This window comes from Dunckerocampus dactyliophorus, chromosome 4 (assembly GCF_027744805.1).
Source record: "Dunckerocampus dactyliophorus isolate RoL2022-P2 chromosome 4, RoL_Ddac_1.1, whole genome shotgun sequence".
NCBI classification, from domain to species: Eukaryota; Metazoa; Chordata; class Actinopteri; order Syngnathiformes; family Syngnathidae; genus Dunckerocampus; species Dunckerocampus dactyliophorus.
The window spans coordinates 9281258-9308083 of record NC_072822.1 but is presented as its reverse complement, the minus strand read 5'-3'; the positions used below and the strand labels follow the sequence as shown (position 1 = coordinate 9308083).

The window sequence follows — 26826 nt, the reverse complement described above, 5'->3', positions numbered from 1 at the left end:
CATATTCTTCCTCTAATTGTACCATTGAAATTATGAGACACTGCTCTATAGTGAAGCCTCAGTTTGTCATGTACTCATTCCAAAAGGTCAGATGAAAAACAAATATATGAAAACTAAAAAACATTATTCCCATAAGAAATCATGTAAATCCAACTCATCCTTTCCAGACACACAAAAACATTAACAAAAAGTAATTTTATAGAGGATAATTATAGCTTTACATGCAGAAAACAATGCAAAATAACTATAAATGATGAATGGGTGGAACTTATTGTTGATGCAGACTTCCCGTACATCCTCTGTAGTGTTTCTCTTGCACTCGCAACTTTCTTTGGCCCCATCACAGGTTATTTACCAGTCACACAAAATTGCAGTGAGTCAGCAATGTGTACGATGCTTTGTATGGGCACTTGATTTTGCAGAATGCTCCGGTACTGAGCAAACGGACAACTGTAGTTTGTGACGCGCAATGCTGTACAAAAACAGAGGTTTGACTGTAATTGTAAAACTTGTTGTTTTAGTGCTGAAGTGAAACAAAAGCCAACACACACTAGTCTCACAACTAGTTAGAACATACTCAGTCTACAGTCCATGCTATGTTACTACTATATCAGAGACCAAAAAGATCACAGAGCAGTTACAACAGTAGCAGACAGGACACGTAAGAGAAATATAAAAAAGGGGGCCAGAGACCGTCACCTTCGTCGAAAACTCATCAACCTGGAAAAAAACAAAACCCAAAGAGATGACCTCAAGTGACCTCATGGGTCTACATTTTGGAACTTTATCAGATGGAGTTTAATTTTACTACAAAATGAATTACATATTCTCATTTTTATATGTCTTTAAACACAAACGTGGTTATTACATACATTCCGCTTCACACTTGAAGCAACATGGTTCTGCTAGAAATGCTTCTGAGGAAAATAAAGCATTTAGCGCAAAACAAAAAATATAGGCTGTTTAAGACAAAAATACACACTTCAATTGAGTACTCACCTTTGTGAGGTACTCTCTCATGACCTGGATGAAGTAGGGCATGGCAAAGTCCACTATGTTGTGACGCCAGGCAAGCTCCAGCACCACGTCTGGGTGCAGCAGGTCATAAGAGGCGAAGAGGCAGGCAGCAAAGCACTCCTTCTTGCCTTCCTCCAGGAACCACTGCAACAAAGTCTCTGCCAGCTCAGCATCCTTGGACTCTGCAGCATACAGCATTGCATCCTGGGAAAGGCGGAACAAGTGTGATTAATTAACTCATCAAGGATAGGATAGGATATATACACGGCACTAACTACCCCTCCTTATCCTCTCACCTTGTAGAGCTTGTCCTTCTTGCAGAGCTCCACACTCTGTCTCCAGCGGTTGTTGCCCTTGTACAGATAAGCAGCAATGCGCCGAAATTCAATCAGTTGGTGTTTTTCTAACCTTTGGGCGAGGCAAATTGTGTCAAAGTTGTCGTAGGCGTCGATGGATGCTCTCAGACCCTGTGGGAAACATACAGAGAACAAAAAACCCCACAACATTCAGAGCAGAATGGCTGCGAATGGAATCCTGATCATCATTGTAACTGAACTGAACAGCAGCGCCATCTAATGGTTTTTGTTGGGATGCCAGAACAGATGACAGTGTGTCCCAATTTGCATTTACTTTTGAATTCAGCATAAACAGAATAAAAGGCAAAACACTGACTGTTTAAATAAGGAAGGTTTTAGTTAAGAGGATGACTGACAGACCTGGTAGTCCTCCTCCTCTGTCAGCAGGTTGTTCAGCGCTTCATTAATAGATTTATTGTTGTGATTCTGCACAGACCTCAGGTAAGGCTTTACCAGCTTCAATTGGTTAACCTGGTTAGAAGAAAAAATACAATAACAACAAAATGGTTAATATTTCATACAGAGGGATAGTCATGTGGGCCCTCTGTGTTGATTACTAGCACTGCGAATTGCAAAGTAACTCACAAACTGACATTATTGCACTATTTGGCCAATGATTACAATATAAAATAGGGATGTCCCGATCCACATTTTTTGGCTTCCGATCCGATCAGATTTTTTTTAATAGCCTTGCCGATCCGATCCGATCATATGCAATACATCACAATATGTATGTAACTGATGAAAGGAAACAAGTCCTTCGCACATAAAGTATACATTCAAATAAAGATATTTTGGATTAATACAATGTTACACTTTGCCCTCACAATATTTCCATACTTTTTGTGTGCTGCTATGTCCAATCGTACACTTCTGAATGCATACGTAAAGGAAGGACTGGTGATGATGCAAATCTTCAATTTATAAAGTAATGTAAAACATCATGTTTGCAAAGAGCTCAAGATGCTATCAAACCACAGCGCCTACACGGGGACAGTGGCTCATTTGACAGAGCAGGTCGTCCAGACACTGAAAGATTGGCAATTTGATCCTTGCTCCCGCCACCGAGTCACTGTTGTTGTGTAGTTTAATAGTGAATTTACATGACTGATTTTGACCTGTGTCCATCAGTCAACACTTCACTAATTACAACAAAGTAACAAGCTATATTATTGGTGGTGAGTCTTTGTTTTTGTAAAAAAAAAAAAAAATTTTTTAAAAAGAGTTATAAGCATTGCATCTCATTAAGCAATGCATACAACTGCACGCTCTTTGGAGAGTGTCAATAACTGATAGTGCTGTGGCATATCCAACTATCAGTATTTTGTCCCAACCGTATTTCATTACATTACCTTGGTAAAAAAGTTGACGGCTCGATTGTGATCCAGTCGTGGAGACAGAATGGTCAGCAGGTCATTGAGCAGGAGAGGCTTGTAGTCCAAGTAGAAGGAAAGTGATTTATAGTACAGCTCCACATTGGCCACCTAAAAAGACGAAGCAGACATGTTCAAGGGAAAAAATTACAAAATGTCAAGAACAAAAAGCAGCTCAGCCAGGCACTGCAGTTTTACCTTTGCGATGATGTCTTTGAAAAGGCCTTCCTTCCACGCTTCAGTCGGATGACACATCATAGTGATGGCAGCATTGTCGTATTCCTCGTATTTATCGTAAAGAAAAACCAGCTCGGCCCACAAGTGGGATTGTTCAGCTGCACGCAGGACCTAGTAAGCAAGCAGACATAGAAAACATAATGACATGTTTTTGTGTTTATATCCAGAAAAGAGAACATACACAGTTGGTAAAGTTCTCCCCAACAATTATGGCATCAATAAAGGCATCTTGTAAAGTTATATCAAAAAGTATTTTAGGCTTTACCAATTGATTGTCAGATTTGTTAATTGTTCATTATTGCGCTTCTAGCAGTTTTATTAGTGTAGAACACCACTGCATCATACTGAGTGATGTTCCTAACTCAGTATGATGCGGTGCAGTGCTACGCTACAGCTACAATAATAAACATACAGTGGTGTGAATCAGCATTTGCACACTTCCTGATTTCTTTTTTTTTTTGCATGTTTGTGAAGGTTCACCACTGTTCCATGTTTTCATTTGTGGATAATGGGCCAAAAGTCCCAAAGCTTTGCATTGGCTTTCTAACCTTTTCCACTTGAACTCAGGTGTGATAAACCACAGTTAGGTTTTAAGAGGGGGGGCAATCACTTTTTAGATTTTGTTCTCCCTTAATAATAAGTTTCATTTAAAAAGTGAATTTTGTGTTCAGTTGTGTTGTCATTGACTAATATTTAAATCTGTTTGATGATCTGCAACATTTCAGTGACAAACATGCAAAAAAAGAAAAATCAGGAAGCGGGAAAACACTTTTTCACGCCACTGTATAGCACATTTAGTATTCGGCATCAGCATTCTTGGGAGCGGTGATGTTTCTCACCTTCGGAATGTTGACTCTGGACCAGAATAGCTCCAGGTGCTCTCTCATCTTCTGAGGCTTAAATTTGGAGTAGAGGATGGCGAGCTCAGTGAACATGCCCATGTGTGCCCGCTCCAGGCCAAGAGCTGCCTCCAGCAGAGCGATCAGCTCCTCAAAGTAGCCACGGTCCTGATAGTAGCTGATCAGGTCCTCCAATTCGTCGGCGTGGATCACGATGTGCAGTCCACAGATTTGCGCCAGCCGAAATTCCTCACCATCCACGCAGGCAAAACACACCTAGAGGACAGAGGGAGGATAGAAAGAAGATGTGTCATACGGGACATAATGAGAATGGCAGGCAACTTGAAGAGCAGCAGCCTGTTTCTTGGCATGCCAGTTACCTCCTTCCAAGTGCGTGTGCTGTTGGCTTTCCTGGCACTGTCCACAGCGGCCTGGTACTCTCCCAGGTGCACTAATGTGGATGCCAGCCGAGCAAAGTTTGACACGTTGTTGTACAAGAGCTTAGCGGCCTCGTACATTCCCTCCTCGTAACATCTATCGCCCACCTGCAGAGGGACAGTGCACATTATTATGTCATTATCATAGTGAATGTACATTATTCATGCCGCTAATGCAGGGATTTTGTGTGTATTTGTTTGAAGTGTATTCTCCACTCAAAATATAATACAGTTGGTCCCTCCTTTACTCCCTGAAAAACTCATTTCCTGGTGCATGTTTTGTGGAGTTTTTCTGCTCACCCTAGACTATGTTTACTCAACTCACTGCAGGCACGATAAACTTTTTTTTTTGCCTTTGACATAACTTTAGTTAGCTTAGCAGATTTTAAAAAGTGTTTTTTCTTTCTACTTCTAAAGCTGCTGGACCTCCCATGTAGTCATCTGCCTGAAACCCCCTGCACTACTAATATGTTGTTAATCTTACCTGCTGGATGTGAGCGTTGTTGGGCCCGCTGACAAACTCTTCCAACTCAGCCAGGCGGTTTGTTTTAGCCAAAGCAAAGATCAGCTCCGTCTCCACGTAGGATTCCCGTGCTTTCTTCCGAGCCATCTGCAGGAATTTAACCAAATCTTCCCAGTTGTCTGCAAGACAGCACCTCAAAGATAAATGCCAATGCGGTAAAAAGCTGAAGCTTCAATCAAAGGCTTACCGTTCTTGCTGGCAGCATTGACAACCTCCATGTAGGCTGAGGGGTCCACTGCTTTAATGTATGAGTCAATGGCCTCTTTAACAAGGTTTCTTTGGAGCTGGGCCCGGGCTAACTGGCTCCACACTGCAGGCTCATTGCAACGCTCTGCAAACTCATAGGCCCGGTCCAGGTTGCTTATGTGTTCTATCAAAACCTAAGACCGAGCAGGTCAGAGTAAATATATCAATTACATATTTGTAGTATAGACTAATCCAGGGGTCACCAACGTTTTTCCTTGTGAGAGCTACTTTTACAAAATGAAAATGGCCAAGAGCTACTCATTTTTGTAACATTTCTTTTCAGAGCTTATTTTAAACCCAAACAAAGTGAATATGCTTGTTTTACCAGAACATTAACAAAATGCTGGTGTCCACAACTCACATTTTGTATTTCAGAATGCATTTCTTTCTACTGTTCTTTCATTATTAACTAAAAACCTGAATGAAAAGCAGGCTTGCGGGCACCTCATGTGGTCGTGGCAGGCTACCTGGTGCCCGCGGGCACCACGTTGGTGACCCCTGATTTAATCAATGAGATGAGCTGCACCAATGATGCATTGTAGCATCAGTATCACACAATTTAACACCGCGAGTGGCCCACACAATGAATGCTGCATTACAGAGAACTGGGAAGTCAACACATTCCCACCAAGGGAAAATTCATTGGAACACCAAGTCAGAACTTGCTAAGATCGTGACTTCACCACAAAGATGAAATCAGACACCACACATCAATAGTGTCTCTCACCGATTGCTTATAATAGTATGAAAAAAACGTATGCATCTGTATTTATTGACTAGATATAGAGCTGTTTCCATCGTAAATTAAGTTTGGTGAAATGTAAAAGAAGAGAAAGGTTGCTGAAAACTTACGTATATAGACGTACATTCACAACTCCGTGTTAAAGACACTTTTTGCAGTAGTCACCCATGCTTTTTGTTTACTTTCCACTGGATCACTTAAAGTTTGCACCTTGTAAGCTTCAAGTGGGACATTTCCTGCCTCCGAGCAGCAGTCTGGAATGCAGCCTAAGTGTCTACGGCATCATTGTTGTGAGAAGACAGATGCTCAAACTAATTTGCGGTAAAGGTCGCCATTATGAATCTTTGCTGAAATCAGCCCCCGGAGTTCTTTATTATATATGGCACCAGGTTAGTCATATAATGCATACGAAAGTATTCAACATTCTTCCAATTAGATATGCACTATAAAGACTCGGAAATAGAGAATTTTATAAAAATTAGAGATAAAATAATAAAAAAAAATCATCCAACTACCTGTATGGCTGAAGTATTGACGTCAAACTTCTTGAAAATGGCAAAAGCCTCCTCAAAGAGTTCATTGCTGATGGCAATATTAGCAATGTCTGGGGCGTCATAGTTGTCAAGCCTATTGACGTACTCCATCACGCGAGTACGGTCTGCCTTGATGGCCGTCAAAATGAGCAGATTTTGAAGATTTCTGGAGAAAGAGACACACAACAAAAAAAGATAATGGAATGTCTTAAAAGCTACGGGTACTGTAAATTATTAAAATGTGGAAGAAAATCGTCTGAACCTATGTTCACTGAAAACAGAGTTATCAAGCACAATCTTCTCCAGCAGTTCAATCAGCTCATTGGGCAGGTCGGCAGTCATGAATGCCTTGACCGTGACCGATACCTCCTCAGGGTCCTGGGTCTCAGACAATGCAGTTTGTACCACCTGAAATGAACAAAAGCAAGAAGCAAACTATGTAATTAAGTTTGATGGATTAAAAACCATGAACCACTTGAGGCAACTGACCTGATCGATGAGCTGCCTCTTGTAGGGGTTGTTTTCTTCCAACACATTGGCCCAAAGTTCTGGGTCCTTCCGCCGTACTAAGTACCGAGACTCGCTCTTGAATAACGAGTTCTCGTTGCACACCTACAAAAAACAAAAAGCCTACACTTTTTGGTCTGTCTCATTTACAGTAGCTCCCATAAGTCAATACACCCCTCACATTTAGCAAGCATTTTCAATATAGAACATTTTTGGATTCTTACTTTGTCCTTCTTCCCCACTCCGTTTGAAACCCTTTCTTAAGTTTAGAATAAATAAATTGGAGGTAATTAGTTAGCTAGGTAGCATGCTATGCTTAAAGCCTTGTCTTGTGTCCCTGCAGTGATCCCGTAGCCTGTGCATTAATATAAGAAAAATAGAAGTGTAAAGGTGACTATAGGGGTGTTATTTCATGTCTACAGGGCTTTAATAATGGTAAAAAAAACATATTTATAAAGTCATAAACAGGATTTCTATGCTATAATTCCGAAAATATTCAGTGTATTAATATTGAATCCTACTTCGTGGAAATACACTTATCACGGTCAGGTCTGGAACCAATTAACCACAATAAACGAGGGATGACTATGTAGGTTTATGATTCCACTGAAAATAACAGCAACACAAAAACACAACCATTATTGTCTCTATGGCTGGCAACACAGGTGAGCATCAACATAATTGCGCCTTGCCTACAGTGGGGCTACATGAATGCTGCTGGCATAGGGAGCTGCGGTTCATCGAGGGAATGAATTCCAATGTGGGATGTGACATTTGAAGCAGAGCATGAGCCCTTCTCTTGGGAAACTGAGCAGTATGGCAGTTTTCCAACATGACAACGAGCCAAATCACATATCCAAGATGACAAGTGCCTTGCTGAGCAAGTTGAAGGTGAAGGTGACGAAGTGGCCAAGTATGTCTCCAGAGAAGATTAAATATAATGGTTGCTGAAATGTGAGGGCTGTACTCACTTTTGTACATGGCCTGCAGTGTTATTATAAATGCTCACCTTGATAAGGTCCATGTCACACTGGCCTCTCTCATAAGCCACGCAAGCCAGGTGGGGGTCCCTCTTCTCGCAGTAGCGTCCGACCACGGCGCTGTCGTAGAATGGGTTCTCTTTCAAGAAGCGTTCAGGAGTGTTGTTGCTGTCGATGTAAATTTTGGCCAGAGCGTTGTGGGTGGCTGGCTCCTCGCAGCCCTCGTGGATACGCGACTCCAACCACGGCAACAGAAGTTTTAATCTGGATGGCAAATAATAAAGGCAATGGCTTCAGTTTTCTGTAGTGAAACTCAGTTTCTCTACTGGATGGCAGTGTTGTGAGTTCTTTCGCTCATACGTTTGATTTAAAGCTGTGGTGTCCAAATGCGGCCGAGGGGCCATTGCTGGCCCACATCTTTTTTATTGGCATTCTGCAATTACTGAAAATAAGATTAATTCATTATTAATGAGATATATTATTATATATTACAATAATTTGCTTTCTCACTGACAACACAAAGCTAAAATGTCATGTTGCTTCAAAGAGCATAGCATATATTGACCTACAATGGATTGTTTTTAACATCTTTAATGCACAAAATCAAAGTGCCTCCCACATCCTTCAGTTTTTCTATATTTGGACCTCGGTGGAAAAAGTCTGGACACCTCTGATTTGAAGGTAATTTTTACGTACCAATGATTAAATTTGTCATGAAGAGGTGTGATGTAAACTGTGCGGGGCTGTGTTCCAGTGCGCAAACATTTTTTTTCAAATTGACAAAATTTCTGCCATGCACAAATTGGCACCACTTGCGTGAACTAGTAGTGAATGCAACGCAACCTATTCGCAAACAATGCAGATGGTGCATATCAAAGCGTGTTACATAGGTTAGGGATGTTCCATATCGGCTTTTTTGCCGATAACGGATATGCCGATATTGTCCAGTTCTCAATTTCCATATGTAACATCACATATCTCCTGGTCTGGACAGGACTGGACTTATTACCTTATTATGTATTAGTATTACTATGTGTTATTATTATTTATTATATATTATTGCAGTACAAATTTGACGTGATCTGTGCCGTATTTATTGATTTATTTAATCTTATTCTATCTTATTTTTCTTATTTCTCATGTCTTGCTTTGGTTGTCTTATTTTGTGATTAAGTGATTAAGTTCATTATGACATTTTTGCAGAGCTGCTGGAAATATAAATTTCTCTTCTATCTATCTATCTATCTATCTATCTATCTACCTATCCATTATTTTTCCCAATATTGTCAAAGTCTCAATTACCAATATGTGTAACATATCTCCTGCCTTTCAAGCAGCTCTGTTTATTTATTCAAGCACATTTTTACGTGCCATGAGAGTGACGTCCTGCATCGTTGTGATTCCCTGTCTACCTATGTGTAGAAGTGGAGATTCAAGCCTTCGGTACCTTCAATTATCATGGGAAACGTGAATTCACTACCGAGCAAGAGCAACGAGCTGGCAAGAACGTCAAGCTTATTTATGCTTCAGTGAATGGCTAGCATCCCAGATGTTAACATGGGGAGCTAGCCGACTTCACAGCAGTCAGAGCGGACAGGAACACAAGAGCCTGTGAAAAGCACAAAGGAGGTAGGCTTGCACTGTATGTGAACAAACTGTGGTCATCCTGGCCATACGAACATTAAAATGTCCATCTACACATCATTTTAAAAAAAGTTTTTCATTATCGAGAAAAAAAAACTATGCCGATATCTACCGATATCACATTTTTATGCCAATATCGGGCCGATAATATTAGTGGGGCAATGTTATCAGAAATCCCTAATTACATCCATCCATTCATCTATTTTCTATGGCGCTTATCCTCATTAGGGTCGCAGGGGTATGCTGGAGGGCGACAGGCGGGGTACACCCTGGACTGGTCACCAGCCAATCGCAGGGCACACATAGACAAACAACCATTCATACTCACATTCATACAATTTAGAGTGACCAATTAACCTAACATGCATGTTTTTGGAATGTGGGAGGAAACCGGAGTACCCGGAGAAAACCCACGCAGAGCTGCCCAACGGAGATTTGAACCGATCTCCTGACTGTGACTGTGTGGCCAACATGCTAACCACTAGACCACCGTGCGGCTCCCTAATTACAATAGACACTTATTCATGTCAACATGCTTTTGCTGTCCACAGCCCGCAAACAGTTGTGGTAGTTCTATCTGGAACTAAAACTGAGTGATGTCATTTAGTCAGCCATTCCCTCACCCGCACTGTCCAGCTTTCCTTTTTTCGAGTTAGGGTTATGCCTTCTTCTTTCTGAACTTTTTATTTTTTATGATTGAACCAGAAGTGGTACTGCAGCTGTGAGATAATACAGACACCTTTTCTTTTCTGCTATGAGAGCTTCTTCTCTGGAGTTTAATATCTTGTAAGTCCCTTGCAAATAGAAGAATTAATGAAGCTAGGGGTGATGCCTGCTATAGCGTGGCTTCACGCGGGACCAACGTATGCCACGACTGCTTCACAGAAGCAGGAGTGGTGGTGACGATGCATACCATGCAGGAACAATGCGCGGCACACGTACTACAGTATGTCATAAACTAGACATAAACAGTATTTGACTTCGGTGTACACAAGTCACGTGGGAGCGTGGCATTTTGTGCCAATGCGTACCATTTTCGGTCACAAATTGCATGCCTCATGTGTAAATTATGTGTAAACAGTGCGCAAACTAGTCTTCATGCTTTTCAGGCGTACCGTCTAAATGACACGCACTGCCACGGTTATTTGCAGGCCAATGCGAGGCCAAATTCGTGCACGTGTCAAGGTGGCATTTGTTGGACAAATAGACTCTTTTTAACTTACCTGTTTCTCTTCTCCACCTCTTCCACAAGCTCATCAGTGGAAAACTGCCCTCTGACCACCATGATCAAGTTCTTAATGACATCCTCTGCACAGTCCACATCCAGTAGGCCTCCTATTACTACTGGTAATCGACTGGGGTTAACCTGGAAACAAAAAATATATATACTGTAAAAGTAATTCTTAAAACTAATTATAGAAAAGTAATTCCTTTATGTATAATTTAACTAGAAATGCGTGGTTGTAGACAGCCAAAATGCATCTCACAGGACATCATACAATTGTTTCTGATAGTGAAAATGTCAGTAAAGAAAAAAAAACAGGTTCCAGTAACAGGGTCTGTTAAAAAGCTTTTGAACATTGGATCTATAAGGAAAAAATGCAATACTTATACAATACTAGAAGACATTTACCAATATTTTGATGACCACAAACAAGCATAAAATAGTGAAATAGTTTGACTGTCACTTACTTTCTGTACGTAGATTTCAATGTATTTTTGCAGACTGTTGCGGTAGAGGTAGAGCACCAGGTCATGGACAAAGTCAAAGCGGTCACACACAATAATAAGAGGAAGCTGGTCTGTCAGCTTGGCTTCCTAGTCAGGGGAGAAACATTGTGTTAGTTTGAGTGCAAAACGTTTACAGTCACACCTCGCTACATTGCAGTTCGAACATCACTCCCTTGCTCTGTCACGGTTAAAAAAAAAATACATCAATTAATAAATGATCCCTGTTTCGTGTTTGACTATGGCCTATTATTAGTAAAAAAATATTAAAAGATAAGTCATATGCAGTATTTTTGTCACTAGGCATCATTAATGGTACACTGATGAGACATGACAGTACCTCAGAGACAAGAGTGCATGGAGTAAGCCATGGCAAGGCCAACATGAGAATAAAAAAAGTGCTCCTCACATTCTGTGTGGAAGTGGTACGTGTTTGACTACTTACTTAAACAATGGATGACTGTATTGTTGAATGATAATTGAATAAGTTGAGAAATGTTTCACCTTGAGGAAATTCTTAACCCTCTCTGGGTCATAACAGTTGCTCTCTCTGCAGATCCTCTCCACTTCTTTGATCTGTCCAGTCTTGCAGGCTGCCTGGATGTACTTGAAGTGAACGTCGGGCTCCTGGCTGAAATTCACAATCGAGCCAAGGAAGTAAAACAAGCCTTGAATAGAAACAGAACAGAGGGTGTAATTACCTAAGGCAGCTCTGACAATTAACACCGAGTTGGAGGCACATAGTATGAACTGTGAACCCACCCTCATAACTCTTGAAGGACTCAAAGAGCTCCACGAGAGCCTGAGTCCCCAGCTGCTCGTGATATTTGGACGCCACCTGTACACAGAGCTGTAGATTCTGTCGGATGTTGGCCGACAGCATGGCTCTCAAACACTCCAAGGAGTCATCCACTGACAGAGAGCCATAGAAGTTCACTAGCCACTGTCAGATATATTGGAAAAAACATGGAGAATGTGAATCATTTAGGTGTCACACATCAAAAAAAAACAAAAAAAAACGCGGTCAAACATGAATGAATGACCACCCTTCTTTAGGAGTACCTCAGGGTTGAGAAGATGAGTGTGCACCACAGCTCGTTTGATATCATAAAGGTCAGTGTAATGCTCGAGAGCTCTCTGCAGAAGGCCCGCCTTTTCACATAGCTGAGCAACGTGTCCGCGGTCATAGTGTGTGAACATCTGGTTCCCCAGGATGGCATCTGCCACCTGTAAAGATTGTTGAAGACATTGTTAAAGCAAATAATGGATAAGGCTAACAATAGCTGCGTCAGGATGTTGACCTGTGGCGCGTGTATGAGATTCATCTCAAGCAGGCGTGTCTGCAAGTGGCCTTCGGTTGGGCGGTTGTTCTTTAAAGCATCCAACAGGAAAGAGGTGCACTGCTGGACCAGGTTGCCTTCCATGAACACGTCCACAATCTACAGGCAACAGTAAAAAAAAAAACAAAAAAAAAAACAGGGCACACTTACTGTACATGAAAGTCAGCGACTGAAAGGCACCTACTGTATTTGAACAATTTCAGGAGTGTCACACTGCACAAGTAAGTCAAAGCTTTTGATAGGCGCTCACAATGTACAGTACATGGAGATGTTCCACTAAAGTCCTATAGGTGGCAGTAATTCACTAAAACTGTGGAATTAGAATGCTAAACTAAAAATAAACAATACCACCAAATATAACTGCCTTCTCACCAAAAATGTCTTCATCAGAGTTGTAACAACTGTGCTGTGCAGAGCCCAGCAAAGTGAGATATTAGCTCAACTGTGTGTGCTTTCACACGGCAACCCACACTCAGTGCCAGCCTCTTATGACAGTGACCATTGCTTCCAACACAACAAGGCACAGGAAGTGAATCTTGAGTATTAAACTTCAACATCCGACAAGTCTTGAAATCGGCCCAGATTCCAAAGTAAGTCCACCGACTTGAAATTGGGTTAGGGGGCTTGCTTCACACAAGAAACCAATTAACTTAAGAGAATCTGGAACTAAGCAAAGATGTGGTGTGGCTTGAAAAAGGAGGAGAGGGTTACCGACTCAGTGAATTCCTGGCATTGCTGCCACATCTGTAATAACAACAGATGGAGGCTCGCATATTGGCTACGTTATTTCTGTTTGCACGCACGTATGTTTAAGGGGCAAACGTGCAGATGTGCTCCGAAACTCACAGCAAAAGGGTAATGATATCAATGAGAAGATTATGAGTTTACCTGGTTGATGTTGGCCAGCGGCTCTTCATCCTGGACCAGCATCTGGGCAAATTGCAGTCCCTGGTCTGGATTGACACGCATCACATTCCTCAGCAAAAACACCCAATCAGGAGTGTAGCCAACCTACGGAAGGGAAGCAGGTTGAGGGAATTTTACAAGTCAAACATGCAGATATGCCGACTGGTATGACATTACATTGGGCCCTGTGTACCTAATGAACTGTCCAGTGAGTGAGTGAGAGAGTATGTGCTCAGTATGCATTGATAGCAGCGAGGTGCTTACCTTTTTGGCATACAAGACTATTTTCTGGAACTGGCCAGTCTCAGCAAAGCACTGAATGACCTTGTTGGGGACATTAGCTCTGAGGTACACACTAAGAGCAAGGGTGGGGTCAGACGCTTTTACCAGATCTCCCAACTCCTCTGAACACTCCAACTGCAACACACAATTAGCAAAAAATGCAAAATTGCTTTATAGAGAAAAGATGCTATAATATGCATGTCATATTGAAATATAAGGACTAGTGGTGTCACAAGATCTCATGTCACGAGATTTGTCGTTCGGGAAAAAAAAAAGTTTTGTCCTCACCAAGCCTGGGACAATGATAGATTCATTAATTAAGCACACAATAAATGCAAATTAACTTGATAATTTTGCCAGCCTCAATATATTGCCATGTGAACGCGTGTCTATTTTCCTTGTCTCTCGCCTCCAAAAAGGCAAGCATTGGTTTCAGCATCTTGCCGTGAACATAGTAAGCCCTTTTTGTGTCATACAGTCTCTTTGTCTCGGTGGGTGGAGGCAGGGCCGGTAGCATGCACACAGAGTGCAGAAGAGTGTAACGTAGAAGAAATTAAATACAGTAAGTAGACTGCAATATGTTGTCATAAATTTGTTTTATTTTTTTCATTGTACTTTTCTTGAACGTAATGGTAAAATCTCGTCTCGTCCCATAGAACCAATCTTGTGTATCGTCTCGGCTCGTGAACAGAGTGTCTCATGACACCCCAAAAAAGGACACTTGCGTCCAGTCTTACCTTGTCCTCCTTCAGCCACTTCTCCAGGAGTTGCTTGCGTCCTTGCTGCAGGACAGGCCTGCACAGCTCCAATGACTCGAATTTGTTTAGCTGACCCTGGTCTAACAATATACCAAAGTACTGCAACAGTGGAGATGCCTGACCTGGTTGAGCTGGCACACTCTGGAATTTACGAATGGTCTCTGCTGTCCGCAAAACACCCTGAGTGAGGCATAAAAGAATTGGAATCGAGTAAGATGCATTGTGAAAAGATGGAAGAAAGAAAAAAAAAACATAACATAATGACATAAAAGTGAAAGTCAAGCTGGACAAAATCGGACACACACAATCATTTAAAAATATTTTTCCCATAGGAAACAATGAAACAATGAAAATAGAAATAAAGTTGTCCCTTGTTTATCGCAGGTAATTGATCCCAGATCAGACCTCGGTAAGTGAATTTTCACATTCTGCAATTTCCGTAGGATTCAATATTAATAAATGGACTATTTTCATAGCTGGAGTGTGGAAACCTGTTTATGATTTTCTAAGTAATTTTTTTTTCCCATTGATAAAGCCCAGTAGACAAGAAGTAACACGCCTATAGTCACCTTTACACTCCTATTATTCTTTGTTTACACCACATTGCTAATGCGCAGGCTACGGAATCACTGCAGGGACACAAGAGACAGCCACCGCTTTAATCATGGGTAATCTAATCTAAGGTGATGTCTCATCTATGTAACATTACTAACGCCGAGTGACCAGAATACTATATATGACTTGTCTTTCAATATTTTTTTGACTAATAATAGTCCGCAATAGAGTGACATACTTAACTGCCATACAAGTGTAAAAGGAAGTTAACTCTTCATGACATGCGACATAGAGGAAGGCTTGCTTTGTTAATTGTCATACAATGGAAAAATAAGTTGACCACTGGATATTAAAACCGGAAACACTAAATTGCATACTCACAATGAAAATGAGGGACTTGTGAGGGAGCTGACATGTGTGATTGGGAGGTGAGTCTCTTCTCATAAGAGTCAACACAGTAAACTTTGCAGTCTTCTTTTAGTAGCCTATCAGTGTCACTTATGCACTTATGTTATTACACTACTATTACAAGTTCCATTTATGACTCTATGGTCATCACCACACTTTTCAGTAGTACCTTTCTGTGTTTGCATCATAAAAAAATCATTAGAAAAATGAAAACAAAATCGAGGAACAAATCTTCTAGAGGCCTACAATTAAGATGAATTTGGAGATTCCACAATAAAAAACATCAGGTTTTTTTTGCATTTACACCAACCTTGGGTGCCGATGCAGCCACCTTTGCCGCCTCTGAATAACTTCCTTGGGCAAACATTGTGTTGAACTTCCTGGCGAATAGCTCCTCTGCGCCAGCGAGGTTGGATCTCACAGCCATCCGTAACGCCAGGTCGGGATTCTGGAGGACGTTGGTGGCATAGTTGACGATGTTTTCTTCTTCAACGCATACCGACAAGACCTATACAGGCATAACATAAATACTACAGTTCTAAGAAGCATAATTAAATGTGTTTTTGAGATAATACATTGTGTCATGACAGTCATATATTCCCTCACTTGTCCCTTCTTGTTGACCCCAATAATTCCAGAGTTGGCCTCATGAGGCGATGTGACAAAGATTGTCTCAGCGCTGATTCTATTCATGTAGATGCATACCCCTGACTCCAGGTCGTACAGGTGAATGTAACCGTACTTGGTAATTAGATATATCACACCGTGTTTACTTCCAATCTGAAAGGAAACAAAGGTAGATCACTGAACACTGAAAGTGACCCTAATTCCCTTTTCCAATGCATGGTACTTATTCGGCACAGATCTACTCGAGATTGATGCTTTCCATTGGCAAAAGCATGTACTACCAGGCACTTTTTCTACTAGCAAGTAGTAGTTTTAAGCATGGAAAACAGTTGCCATAGGGTTGATGCCAAACCACTGCTAGTAATATTAGATTCCACAGTCTCCACTTTTCTGCAGCTTTTCTTGATGCCCACAATCTCCTCTCGAATAAACAACAGTAGAGCTGAGCCGCGGTGGCACTATGCAGTGGAAAAGCTGCATAAGTGTACGCTTTGTCTACGTACCTGCATAGCTACAGGAAAGTCTGTCTGGGCCTCAGGGGGGAAAAAGACATCCACTGCTTTCTTAGCAAATGGCTGGTTTCCTGCAGCTGGCTGACCCACTTCAATGATGTGCAGCTGGATGAATTTTCAACACATTAACATAGAACCACAATAAGGAGACAACCACAGTAAAAAGTGTGCATTCATACAAAGAGTGTTAGAAATGTTAATATAATAATAAAACCATTGTTTGTTATAGACTTATTGCATCTTTGTGCAACATTCAAAGAGCCTAACCTTCCCCCCAGCTTGAGAGCGCACAGCAAAGCAGAAGAGGGTGGACGGTTTGCCGTTGCCTTCCACTTTGAACTCCCCAAATGCAGCAGCGTGACCTTCTATTGGCTGAGACACTTTTCTCTCCACAGAATACAGCTGCATTGCCCCAACCACACGATTTTGCTGCAAGGACAAGCAGACAAAAACATTAAATAATGTACAGTAAATTGCTGAATCTCCTCTTCCTGCTCTTTCGAACAGTCGCTAATAAAAAATAATATCTGCTAGCTATTCAATTCATTGTTTTTTCAGTTTTCCATCACTTGAGACTTCTTGACTGAATATCAACTCAAGTCAAATAAAGAAGAATGGACACTATCAGAATGTAGATAAGGAATCCCAGACTGGACAAACACTCCACTTGTTCTACAGCACATTTTTGTGAATAAGTGCATGGTTACCTGTGCAGAAATCCCTATCAGCAGCAGCCACTTCTGTTGTTCATCAGTTCTGTAGTTAATGATCTGACATCCTGCCAGACTGGCGTGCCGATCGAACACTTTGCTCGGCTGGGAATCTCCCTCCATGCTCCAATGATAGACAGCTGTGTCCGTCACCAAGGCGACAGTGTTTATCGATATCCACTTCCAGAACGTGACCTCTTCAGTCATCGTATGAGCCTTCATCTTGCTCTTCATCTCAATGTTAAAGATCTGCAGAGTCTTAGCGGCTGTAGGGTGGCGCAGGAAGAGATCAGTTCAATAAGCAGGCAAAGCAGGCAGCTATTCAACTCATTGTGGAATGAAATGGGGCTTTTTCTTTGTCTCTCAGCTTTTGATGACCTCACACTTTTACATGGTCACAAGAAGAGTTGGGAACAATTATGCGGGATTTGTGATTGACTAATCTCGACTCAAAACGGAGTGCACTACTTGGCTGCAACGAGCAGAGGCACTGTTGAATCAGCCTCAACTAGTTTATGGTTTAAAGAAGAACAACATTACATGAGCTGTGGCATCTACAGTCACACTGTGGTACAATACAACAACGGCATTGGACAGGAGTTCAGAAAATTCATCTCATTAAATTAATTATTTAAGAAGGGACGATTAATAAATTCACTGATCAATTAATAAAAATGTATCCAAAAGCCTAACCCCATTCAAAATCAATAGGATTAATTGATTTGACCTGAAATAACCACATAGTCTGAAAATATGTTCTGACCTGTTTGATTTCTGATGTCTGAAAAATATTACTGAGAAATCAGCAATGTCAACATTAACCATATTTATGTTAATTTGCAAAGTACAGCTCCTCCGTGAGGAGCTGTGTCGTCTGGGGCTATATGCCCCTGGTAGGGTCTCCCAAGGCAAACAGGTCCTGGGTGACAGGCCAGACCAAGAGTGATTCAGAAGACCCTATCAATAAATGCAAGAGGAGGCCTTCTTGTAGTCTATCAGAGGGGTGCTGGAGAGCACCCCAACTGGTGATTCCGTCGTTCTACTGGGAGACTTCAACGCCCATGTGGGCAATGACAGTGTGACCTGGAAGGGCGTAATTGGGAGGAACAGCGTCCCCGATATGAACCCGTGCGGTGTGATGTTATTGGACACCATGTTCGAACATAAGGATGCCCACAAGTGCCCCTGGCACCAGGACACCCTAGGCTGCAGGTCTATGATCGAAAAAATGTCCATCCATCCATTTTCTATGCCGCTTATCCTCATTAGGGTCGCGGGAGTATGCTGGAGCCCATCCCAGCTGCCTTCGGGCGTGAGGCGTGGTACACCCTGAACTGGTCGCCAGCAGTCGCAGGGCACCATTCACACTCACATTCGTCTAAAAAAATGTAGGCAATAATATTTTTTTGGTAATTATGTTGGTTCATGGCCGCACGGTGGTCTAGTGGTTAGCATGTTGGCTGCACAGTCTGGAGATCGGGAAGACCTGGGTTCGATTCTCTCTTGAGTTTGCATGTTCTCCCCGTGCGTGTGTGGGTTTTCCCCGGGTACTCCGGTTTCCTACCACATTCCAAAAACATGCATGTTAATTGGCGACTCTAAATTGTCCATAGGTGTGAATGTGAGTGTGAATGGTTGTTTGTCTATATGTGCCCTGCTATTGGCTGCCGACCAGTCCAGGGTGTACACCGCCTGACGCCCAAAGTCAGCTGGGATAGGCTCCAGCATGCCCCCGCGACCCTATTGAGGAAATGCGGCATAGAAAATGGATGGGTGGATGTTTGTTCATCCAGTTGTATTTTTTCATTGTGCTTTTCTTAAAATGAATGTTAAAATCATGTCATGTCGTCTCCTTTTCGTTGACCCAATCTCGTGCATCAACCCATCTGTTAATTGGGTGTCTCGGGACACTCCTCTATAATTATTATGTGGGTCCAAAAAAATTGTATTTTTAATTTAAGTCAACTTTTCAAAACAAAACATAAAATTAAGAACTACATATGGTGTGCAATAAATATATTTTATACAAATTAATGAATTCATATTATAATTGATTATGTCCCATATCGTTTATATTAAAAAATATATATATTATGTGCTCATAAATATGGCGACCAACAAATTTTACTTCAACTAACATTACACACCATGCAGGTTATGATTCATGTGATTGCTAGAGAAGTGACGATTCTTCTGGGTGTATAATCTATCTGATAACGCATACCAGACATTCACTCTAGCAGCACACATCGGGTCATGCTAACACACGTTAGTTCTCATAGAGGGACAGTGCCAACAAGTTATGTTGAGGCAGAGTACATCCAGTGTGTGTGTATGTGTGTGTTTCCTAAACAGTTGTCTGCCCTTTGATTGATTGGATGCCAAAATAGCTCTGTGGACTTGCGAAAGGTATTTTGGAAGCTTTTATGCGAGAGGTAAGTTTACTGTATCGTCACAACAGAGCGCCAGGCGGGCAGACAGATAGATAGCAACTCACCGTCTGGGAAATGACAGAAAGCCAGGGAGAGAAAGCAGAAAAAAAAAAGTCAGTCAAGATAAGATAGACCAGAACAAAACAGATGAAAGGGAGAGGGTAAATAAGAACATACTATCCTCAGGGAGAAAGAGTAGCATTATTGGCGAATCATACTGATTAATGCTTGTGTTTGCGCTCTGTGTGTCACAAAATCAATTCGCACAAATACTTTTGGACATTCAGGCAGTCGAACTGAGTGCACTCAGCGTCAATCTTGATTTAGTTTTTGACACTAATGACATGAGAACATTAGTCACTACTTGACCACGATATTCCCACAGCATTACTAGTAGATGAATCTGTTCAAGCTAAAGCTACATAAATCACATGCAGACATCATGATTCTGAATAGAAAAACACAAATATTGTTCTTGGTATAAAGCCACAACTTCTCATGCAGCAGTGCAGCAGACTAAATGTGACGCTCACCTTTCAAGGCAATGACCTTGCTGGTGGGGTTCATGATGGCGCTGTCAGCAGAGATGGGTCTCCTGATGGGGTTCGTGGGGTCGGACAGGTCCACAATCACCACCTGGTTCTGCTCGCCCACTTTCTCTCTGATGCAGATGAACTTGTCCGACTCCATGGTCAGATAGCTGAACCCGATGTTGGCTGGGTTCACGCCCAGGTTCTGCAGCTAGAGTTGGAAAACATCATTACGTCATTATGGTGCCTGAACTGATAATTGTGCTTAGTCTTGATTAGGTAATGAATATGTAGTCACACATTATTTGTGTCATTTGCAGCTAAAAGATATCCAATTATAATATAAACATTCACTTCAATTCAAAATATAACCAAATCATTAACATTTCCGGGCTTTACTGTTGACTAAATAGGTTTCTAGCATAGGAAAAACATTCAAATGTCCAAACTACTAACATTAGTAGCTGGCTAGCATGTATACTGGGAATGGGGAAGCAGTCAACAAATACTCAAATCCCACTTTGTTTATTAATGAATGAACAACAAATTTTTAAAGAACAAACAATATCAAAATGAACATTAATCAAAGTAATACTAGTCTGAGAGCACTGAAGCTTTGTAGCAAATCAGCTAAAGCTAACAACCCAAAAAAGACTCACCTGATGATTATGACTTTGGCCGATACCGATGTTTTTTTAAATACTGTAACTGACAGCATACACCTTCAAAGTTCCAATCTTATTTTGTTGAAAAATATTGAAACAATACAAACTTGTTGTTTTAACTGCACATTAGGTAGTTCTCCCATATTTAAATAAATATACAGCTGTTGTTTATTGTCCCAGACCTGACCGCGATAAGTGAAAAGTAGGATCCCATATTAATAAATGGAATATTTCGAGCATGGAAAATCTGGTTATGACTTCTAATCTTCAAATGTAATACTTTTTTAAAATTTTTATTAGAGCCCGGTAGACATGAAATAACACCCATATAGTCACCTTTACACTCCTATTATTCTCTGTTTACACCACATTGCTAATGCGCAGTCTACGGGATCACTGCAGGGACACAACAGACAATGGCTTTAAGTTTCAAATGCAGTGGGGAAGATGGACAAACAAGCAAAAAACTACCACCCTTTCATCAGTTATTACAAGAATGTATTGGTGTTCAGGCATACCCTACATGAAAGCCAGGGAACAATAGGCACATAGTCTACAATAGTATGTTTCTTTCCATGCAGCTATAAATCTCTGGAAGTATTTCGAGAACAATGGAAAATAGCTGATTCACATACAAGCACATAAATTAATTTCAAACCTTCTGAAAGCCTTGCTTTCTTTGAACAAAAACTGCTATCAAGGAGGCTTTCCATAATCATGAACAGTTTACAATGCGTAAAAGGTCCCTCATTATCCAAAAATGGACTTTTAATGACGTTTTTAATGTAACATGTAACCACAAACATGAAAAATCTATCATCTCCCTCACTGGTTTGCTCCACTTTTGAGAGAAGAGGCGCCCATTCGCTTTTTTTGAAGTTCCTGGTTTTCATGACATCATGAAAGGAAAACCTCCTTCCTCATGGACATGATATTGCCTCTGACCTACCCGAGCTAGATGACCCCCACCCATGTAAACACCCACAACTTAGCAATTCAACTCAACCAGTCACCAATCAGAACTCATCCAGGATGCATTCACGGCGCCCAAATATTCAAGCATTGCGAAGGGATCCACAACAAGGAGGCTGAAGAGCTGCATGCGGCCCCGGAGCCACGGGTTGCCAACCCCTGATTTAGGTGCTGCATTGGGGCACTAACCCTCAATAACTGTATATCCCGCCCACTTCCTGCTCCAACAAAGCAAGCCATGCCCCACATAACATACATGCACGTGCATAAGATGTTTGTTGTCAGCAAATAACGATTTTTGTTAGCTATCATTGAATGTGTAGCCCATCATAACCACACAATGACTCCAAATTACCCCTTCTCTGAGACAGCTGTCGCATGTACAGGGTTTCCCCAGGACTTTTTGAAGATGTGGTGGTGGGCTGCATGGGAGGGAGGACTGTGGCTAACAACAACTTGAACAACTTTGAACAACAAATAGTGTTTTGAAGACAAGCTATAAGTATTATAATGATCACAAGAGAGCATGATTGTTACAGTAAGTGACACTTTGAAAAAGTAAGCTGTGATGATGATCGATGTGTCCCATGAACATAACAGCCACTTGTAGCTCACTCACGGGACAAAAATGAGCTAGCTAGATGCTGCCATCCAGGGAAAATGTCTAAACAAAAATGCCAGAAAGTTGAATGAGATTGAAACATGAGCGATCACACAGGCTGGCATAGATATGGTTAGCATGTGACAAGCTGTCGTCAATTGACTACACATTTTACGGGCTATTTTTCATTCTCCCGATAATAAGAAATAAAGTGAAAGTCAACACATGCGCATGTGCCATCAGGGCGGCCAGGCAATTCCGGTGCATGCTTAGCAAAAGAAAGCGCACTGAAACATTTTTATGATATTTTAAATTGTTTTCAAACTAATTGTGGTCAATATTAGCGTAAAAAAGATATATATGTATCTATAAAGCAAATATATCCATTCATACAATATATTATTTAAAATTGTTTTCAAGTAAATAAAACAAACAAACACATTTTTTAGGTGTGGCAGCTTTTATTTTGTTGTGCCGCACCGCCATGATCAATTACATGTAGCGGAAACCCTGATGTATGTGCAAGTGCCATGGACACGTATGTGAATACCAGACAGCGGTAAGTGAATGCCATGCAAAAACAACATTTTTTTTTTTTAAGTTTAACTTCAAATTGTGACAAATATAGACATTTATTTGTTCAATCTGTTCTTTTAAATCACTGTTGGTAACATCTGCTAGCGGGTGGTGGAGTTTTTATATTTTTGGGGTTGAAAAAAAGTGTAGTTTGCAGGCGAAGAGGGAGAGCACCTTTAACATACAATGACACAAATATCCATCATAGCACTGAGGCCTACTTCATTGTGCAACATGGGGGAGTACAAGCGATAGGCTCCTGGAAAAGCCAACGACAAGACCCGAGGGAGGAATACAGCCATATGCTGCATCACTATTGGAGTGCCAGACGATTTGTGAGTGGAGGAGGGAGGCAATAAAGATAACGGATGACAAGAAGAGTATGAGGAGCCTCAAGATTCCTGGGTGTTCACCTTAACAACAAGCTGGACTGGTCCGTCAACACCCACGCCCTCTACAAGAAGGGCCAGAGTCGCCTTCACCTGCTGAGGAGACTGAGGTCCTTTGGTGTGTGCAGGGCTCTTTTACGGACCTTTTATGACTCTGTGGTGGCCTCAGCCATCTTCTATGCTGTGGGCTGCTGGAGAGGGGGCAGCACGGACAGGGACAGGAGCAGGATAAATAGACTGATCAGGCGAGCTAGCTCTGTCCTGGACGGTCCTCTGGACTCCGTGGAGGAAGTGGGGGAGAGAAGGATGTTGGCTAAGCTGACATCCATCATGAACAACACCTCTCACCCGCTACATGACACTGTTGTTTCCCTGAGCAGCTCCTTCAGCACCAGACTGTTACACCCACGGTGTAAGAAGGAGAGGTTCCGCAGGTCCTTCATACCGACCGCTGTCAGGCTCTACAACACCTGCACCACCTGAACCATGTTGTAGACACTATGCTTTCTTTACACTGTTCTCTTTACTTGTCTTGCTGCTGTAACAAGTAAATTTCCCCGCTGTGGGATAAATAAAGTACATACAATACAATACAAGATACGGCACAGTATCCTACTGAGAGGGCACCAATGAGAAGAAAAGGAAGCTGCAGTGCTAAATTCCAGTAAGAACAGGTCTTTGGTAACCAATGGTTTCGGGTGGAGTGAGTGACTCACCACAAGAAACACCCCCCGCCATCCTCCACATCCTCTTTGAACAGAGCGTTCCAAACCAAAAATCACACCTCAGCTATAACCTCCAGTCGCAAGTGACCCACAAACGGCGTAGAGTGATACACCCTCACACATGTACACACATGTTGGACCTTCCCTTTTCTAGCAGCTGCTGGGGTTAAGAGATCCCAAACACATGAGACGAGAATCACAAAAAGGGATGACACAACGTTGACGGGATCTGGTGAGTCACAGACTGGGTGGATGTTCTGCGGAAGCCTTGGCGCACAAGCAGATTAAACACAGCTGAAATTCAACCGTGCAAGCTCTAAAAACATTTAGTATATATTAGTATAATTATGGAACTGACTGAGTACAGACCTAACCTAAAATGCATATAATATAAATCTAATATGCGAACAAGTTAAACACAAGAAGGGAACAAACAATCAGTAATCGCTGAGACATGGAGAAGTGGTAGGATTAAATAAACTCGGCTTCTTCCTACTCATTTTCAGGTATGTTGAATTGTAGTAACCGTATGACGTTCCTTAATGTAACTTGCTAAGCATGTTTGAAATTAACTATACCATTACCAAACTCTGATAAGATTTGCATTGCCTTGGTCACCCTACAGTCGGTGGATATTTCATTCACCAATATTGAAGTAGGTGAAGAGAATGACTCAAAGAAAATTTCTGTTGATTTTGAATCGGATGTTTCCTGCAAGATAGGGTGTGTATGAAAATATTCTTGTATATTTGTAGTAATAAAATCTGTGTTTGAGAAAGCCATTGACAGCACTGTGAGTCTTAATCAATCAAAATTTATGAATGGCTTTCTGGGCATTTGTGATTTAGTTAGGTGACTGAGCACAGATGCTCCTAAACATCCCAGAGTATCCTGTTAGTCACGGACGGGATGAAATCAACATTTCCTCAACATCCTGAGGAGGAGAACCCTGATGCAATTTGCTGACCCTGTCTTGTACAGCACATCCGCTGGTTTGACACAGCGGCATTGTTTGATCAGTGCAGATGCAGCCGCAAAAGCTACAGGTTGACTTGGCTCTCAACTTGACACGGGTGGTTTAGAGCTGGAGGGAGTTTTATGGTTTGTGCAAAGACAATGGCAAGACTGTCCACTGATGCTATCTGGTGTTTGATGGAGAAAAGTGATGTCACCTATATTCATATTCTATCCTAACACACTGGGCGTAGACTGTGCGAATCAAATCAGGCTTAATTCGTATAGTGCATAATAGAACCCGCCCGATTAATCGGGTCGATTATGACGTATCACAGATTAACTAAGATAGGTGAATATGTAACAGATATATTAACTTTTTTTGCTGTGCGCAGATTCTGTTGCTCCATTCCTGTGTGTCTTTGTGCTGCATCCTGCCCGAGTTCCAAAATCCCAGACTGGTCGGGCTCTAGCACATAACAAGCTTTAAGACAGAAGGTGGACGACACCCTAGACTGGTCATCAGTCAATTGTGAATGGGGCATGGATTGGGACTTGATCCCCTGCCAGCCATCTATGTGAACACGACACTATTGATCCATCCATCCAGTTAAATGGCACTTGTACATTCTTTTGCACAGCCCGCATCATAGATAGATAACAGAAATAAACAGGGAAGGCAAAGAGTGATGATGGAGAGTAACTTTGCGCCTCACAGCTCACAAGAACATGTCTAGTCACAGTTGACTTCCAACACAGTCTAAAAAGACACCGGTTAGTACCTCATTGCACTGAGTTGGCTGGTTTGAAGCCCGAGCCTGATTTAGCACCAGTTCTTTGCTTTTACTTCACCAAGCTCCGCCTCCTGGCTCTCAGAACTGGTTCCCAGAGAAGCGCCAACGCACCACTGGTAGTTAACTTCACCCACCCCTAACCCAATATGCAAGATTATGCTAAAAACTGTCATAAAAACATTAAAATCAACAATATGCGTCTTAGTCACACACCACTTAGTATAATGGGAGAGTTGCACCCAACCAGCATTGGGTTCTTTTTGGTGGAAAGCGGTCTGGGTCCATGTTTCACCCCTGAACTGCGACCCAGACGGCTGTAAATACCAGGCCACAAAAAAAAAAAGCTAAACAACTTGAGGCCCAAAGTCCCCCATTTTGAAATTCCAAGCATTTTTCTCTCTACTGGAGCCAACTTTTTTCACAGGGGTGCATGACTGTGCCAGAGTGGGATTTCTTGGAGCTGCTTTACCCTCTCAAGCACAACACTATGCACTGTTGAACTAATAACCCAGACCTTGCTAGCGAGCACACAGCCTCCATCAACAAGCATCACTGCGGAAGGAGCCTACTAGCCTGCAAGCAGTCATACTTTGATGGATAAAGGCCCTTTGGCTGGCAAAAGTGGGGCTGCTGGCCAGAGGAAGGGGGCGGGAGTGAGAGGGGCTCTGTGCTTCTTCTCGTGAAAGGCCATTTCACTGCCTGCTGTTACCATAACAACGAGCAAGAGATGAGGGGAGGTGGAAGGGGGGATACGTCACCAAGTTTTTGGCAACAAAACACCAAGCAGAGGGGGACTTGCTATGGGACGCAATGGTGGAAATAGTTCCTCCACAGAGGACAGCTAAATAACTGTCTCTTTCTCCTTTTAATCCCACACTGCTGAAGTGGCACTTTGTTTCATACAAACTCCAAGCGAAGAACACTGAGC

The 26826-nt window shown here is 41.9% G+C and overlaps 1 protein-coding gene across 2 annotated transcripts in view; it reads right to left on the bottom strand.

The window, feature by feature from the left end:
• The window catches only part of cltcl1 (clathrin, heavy chain-like 1), a 35438-nt gene that overhangs the window by 3023 nt on the left and 5589 nt on the right, over positions 1 to 26826 (bottom strand). Inside the window, exons 2-30 of one of the 2 annotated variants that reach the window (XM_054774201.1) lie at positions 20226 to 20433; positions 17258 to 17526; positions 16818 to 16979; positions 16542 to 16655; positions 16018 to 16191; positions 15722 to 15919; positions 14428 to 14628; positions 13673 to 13825; positions 13391 to 13513; positions 12464 to 12601; positions 12225 to 12389; positions 11925 to 12105; positions 11667 to 11830; positions 11127 to 11252; positions 10658 to 10800; positions 7820 to 8054; positions 6793 to 6915; positions 6566 to 6711; positions 6286 to 6469; positions 4970 to 5162; positions 4744 to 4901; positions 4203 to 4367; positions 3823 to 4098; positions 2945 to 3094; positions 2726 to 2857; positions 1734 to 1844; positions 1314 to 1484; positions 1000 to 1221; positions 694 to 720 (exon numbers count right to left, since the gene is read on the bottom strand). In XM_054774201.1, coding sequence (XP_054630176.1) covers positions 694 to 720; positions 1000 to 1221; positions 1314 to 1484; positions 1734 to 1844; positions 2726 to 2857; positions 2945 to 3094; positions 3823 to 4098; positions 4203 to 4367; positions 4744 to 4901; positions 4970 to 5162; positions 6286 to 6469; positions 6566 to 6711; positions 6793 to 6915; positions 7820 to 8054; positions 10658 to 10800; positions 11127 to 11252; positions 11667 to 11830; positions 11925 to 12105; positions 12225 to 12389; positions 12464 to 12601; positions 13391 to 13513; positions 13673 to 13825; positions 14428 to 14628; positions 15722 to 15919; positions 16018 to 16191; positions 16542 to 16655; positions 16818 to 16979; positions 17258 to 17526; positions 20226 to 20433 — 4812 coding nt within the window. The remainder of the gene's footprint in view (positions 1 to 693; positions 721 to 999; positions 1222 to 1313; positions 1485 to 1733; positions 1845 to 2725; positions 2858 to 2944; positions 3095 to 3822; positions 4099 to 4202; positions 4368 to 4743; positions 4902 to 4969; positions 5163 to 6285; positions 6470 to 6565; positions 6712 to 6792; positions 6916 to 7819; positions 8055 to 10657; positions 10801 to 11126; positions 11253 to 11666; positions 11831 to 11924; positions 12106 to 12224; positions 12390 to 12463; positions 12602 to 13390; positions 13514 to 13672; positions 13826 to 14427; positions 14629 to 15721; positions 15920 to 16017; positions 16192 to 16541; positions 16656 to 16817; positions 16980 to 17257; positions 17527 to 20225; positions 20434 to 26826) is intronic. The other variant, XM_054774202.1, reaches the window with a different exon arrangement.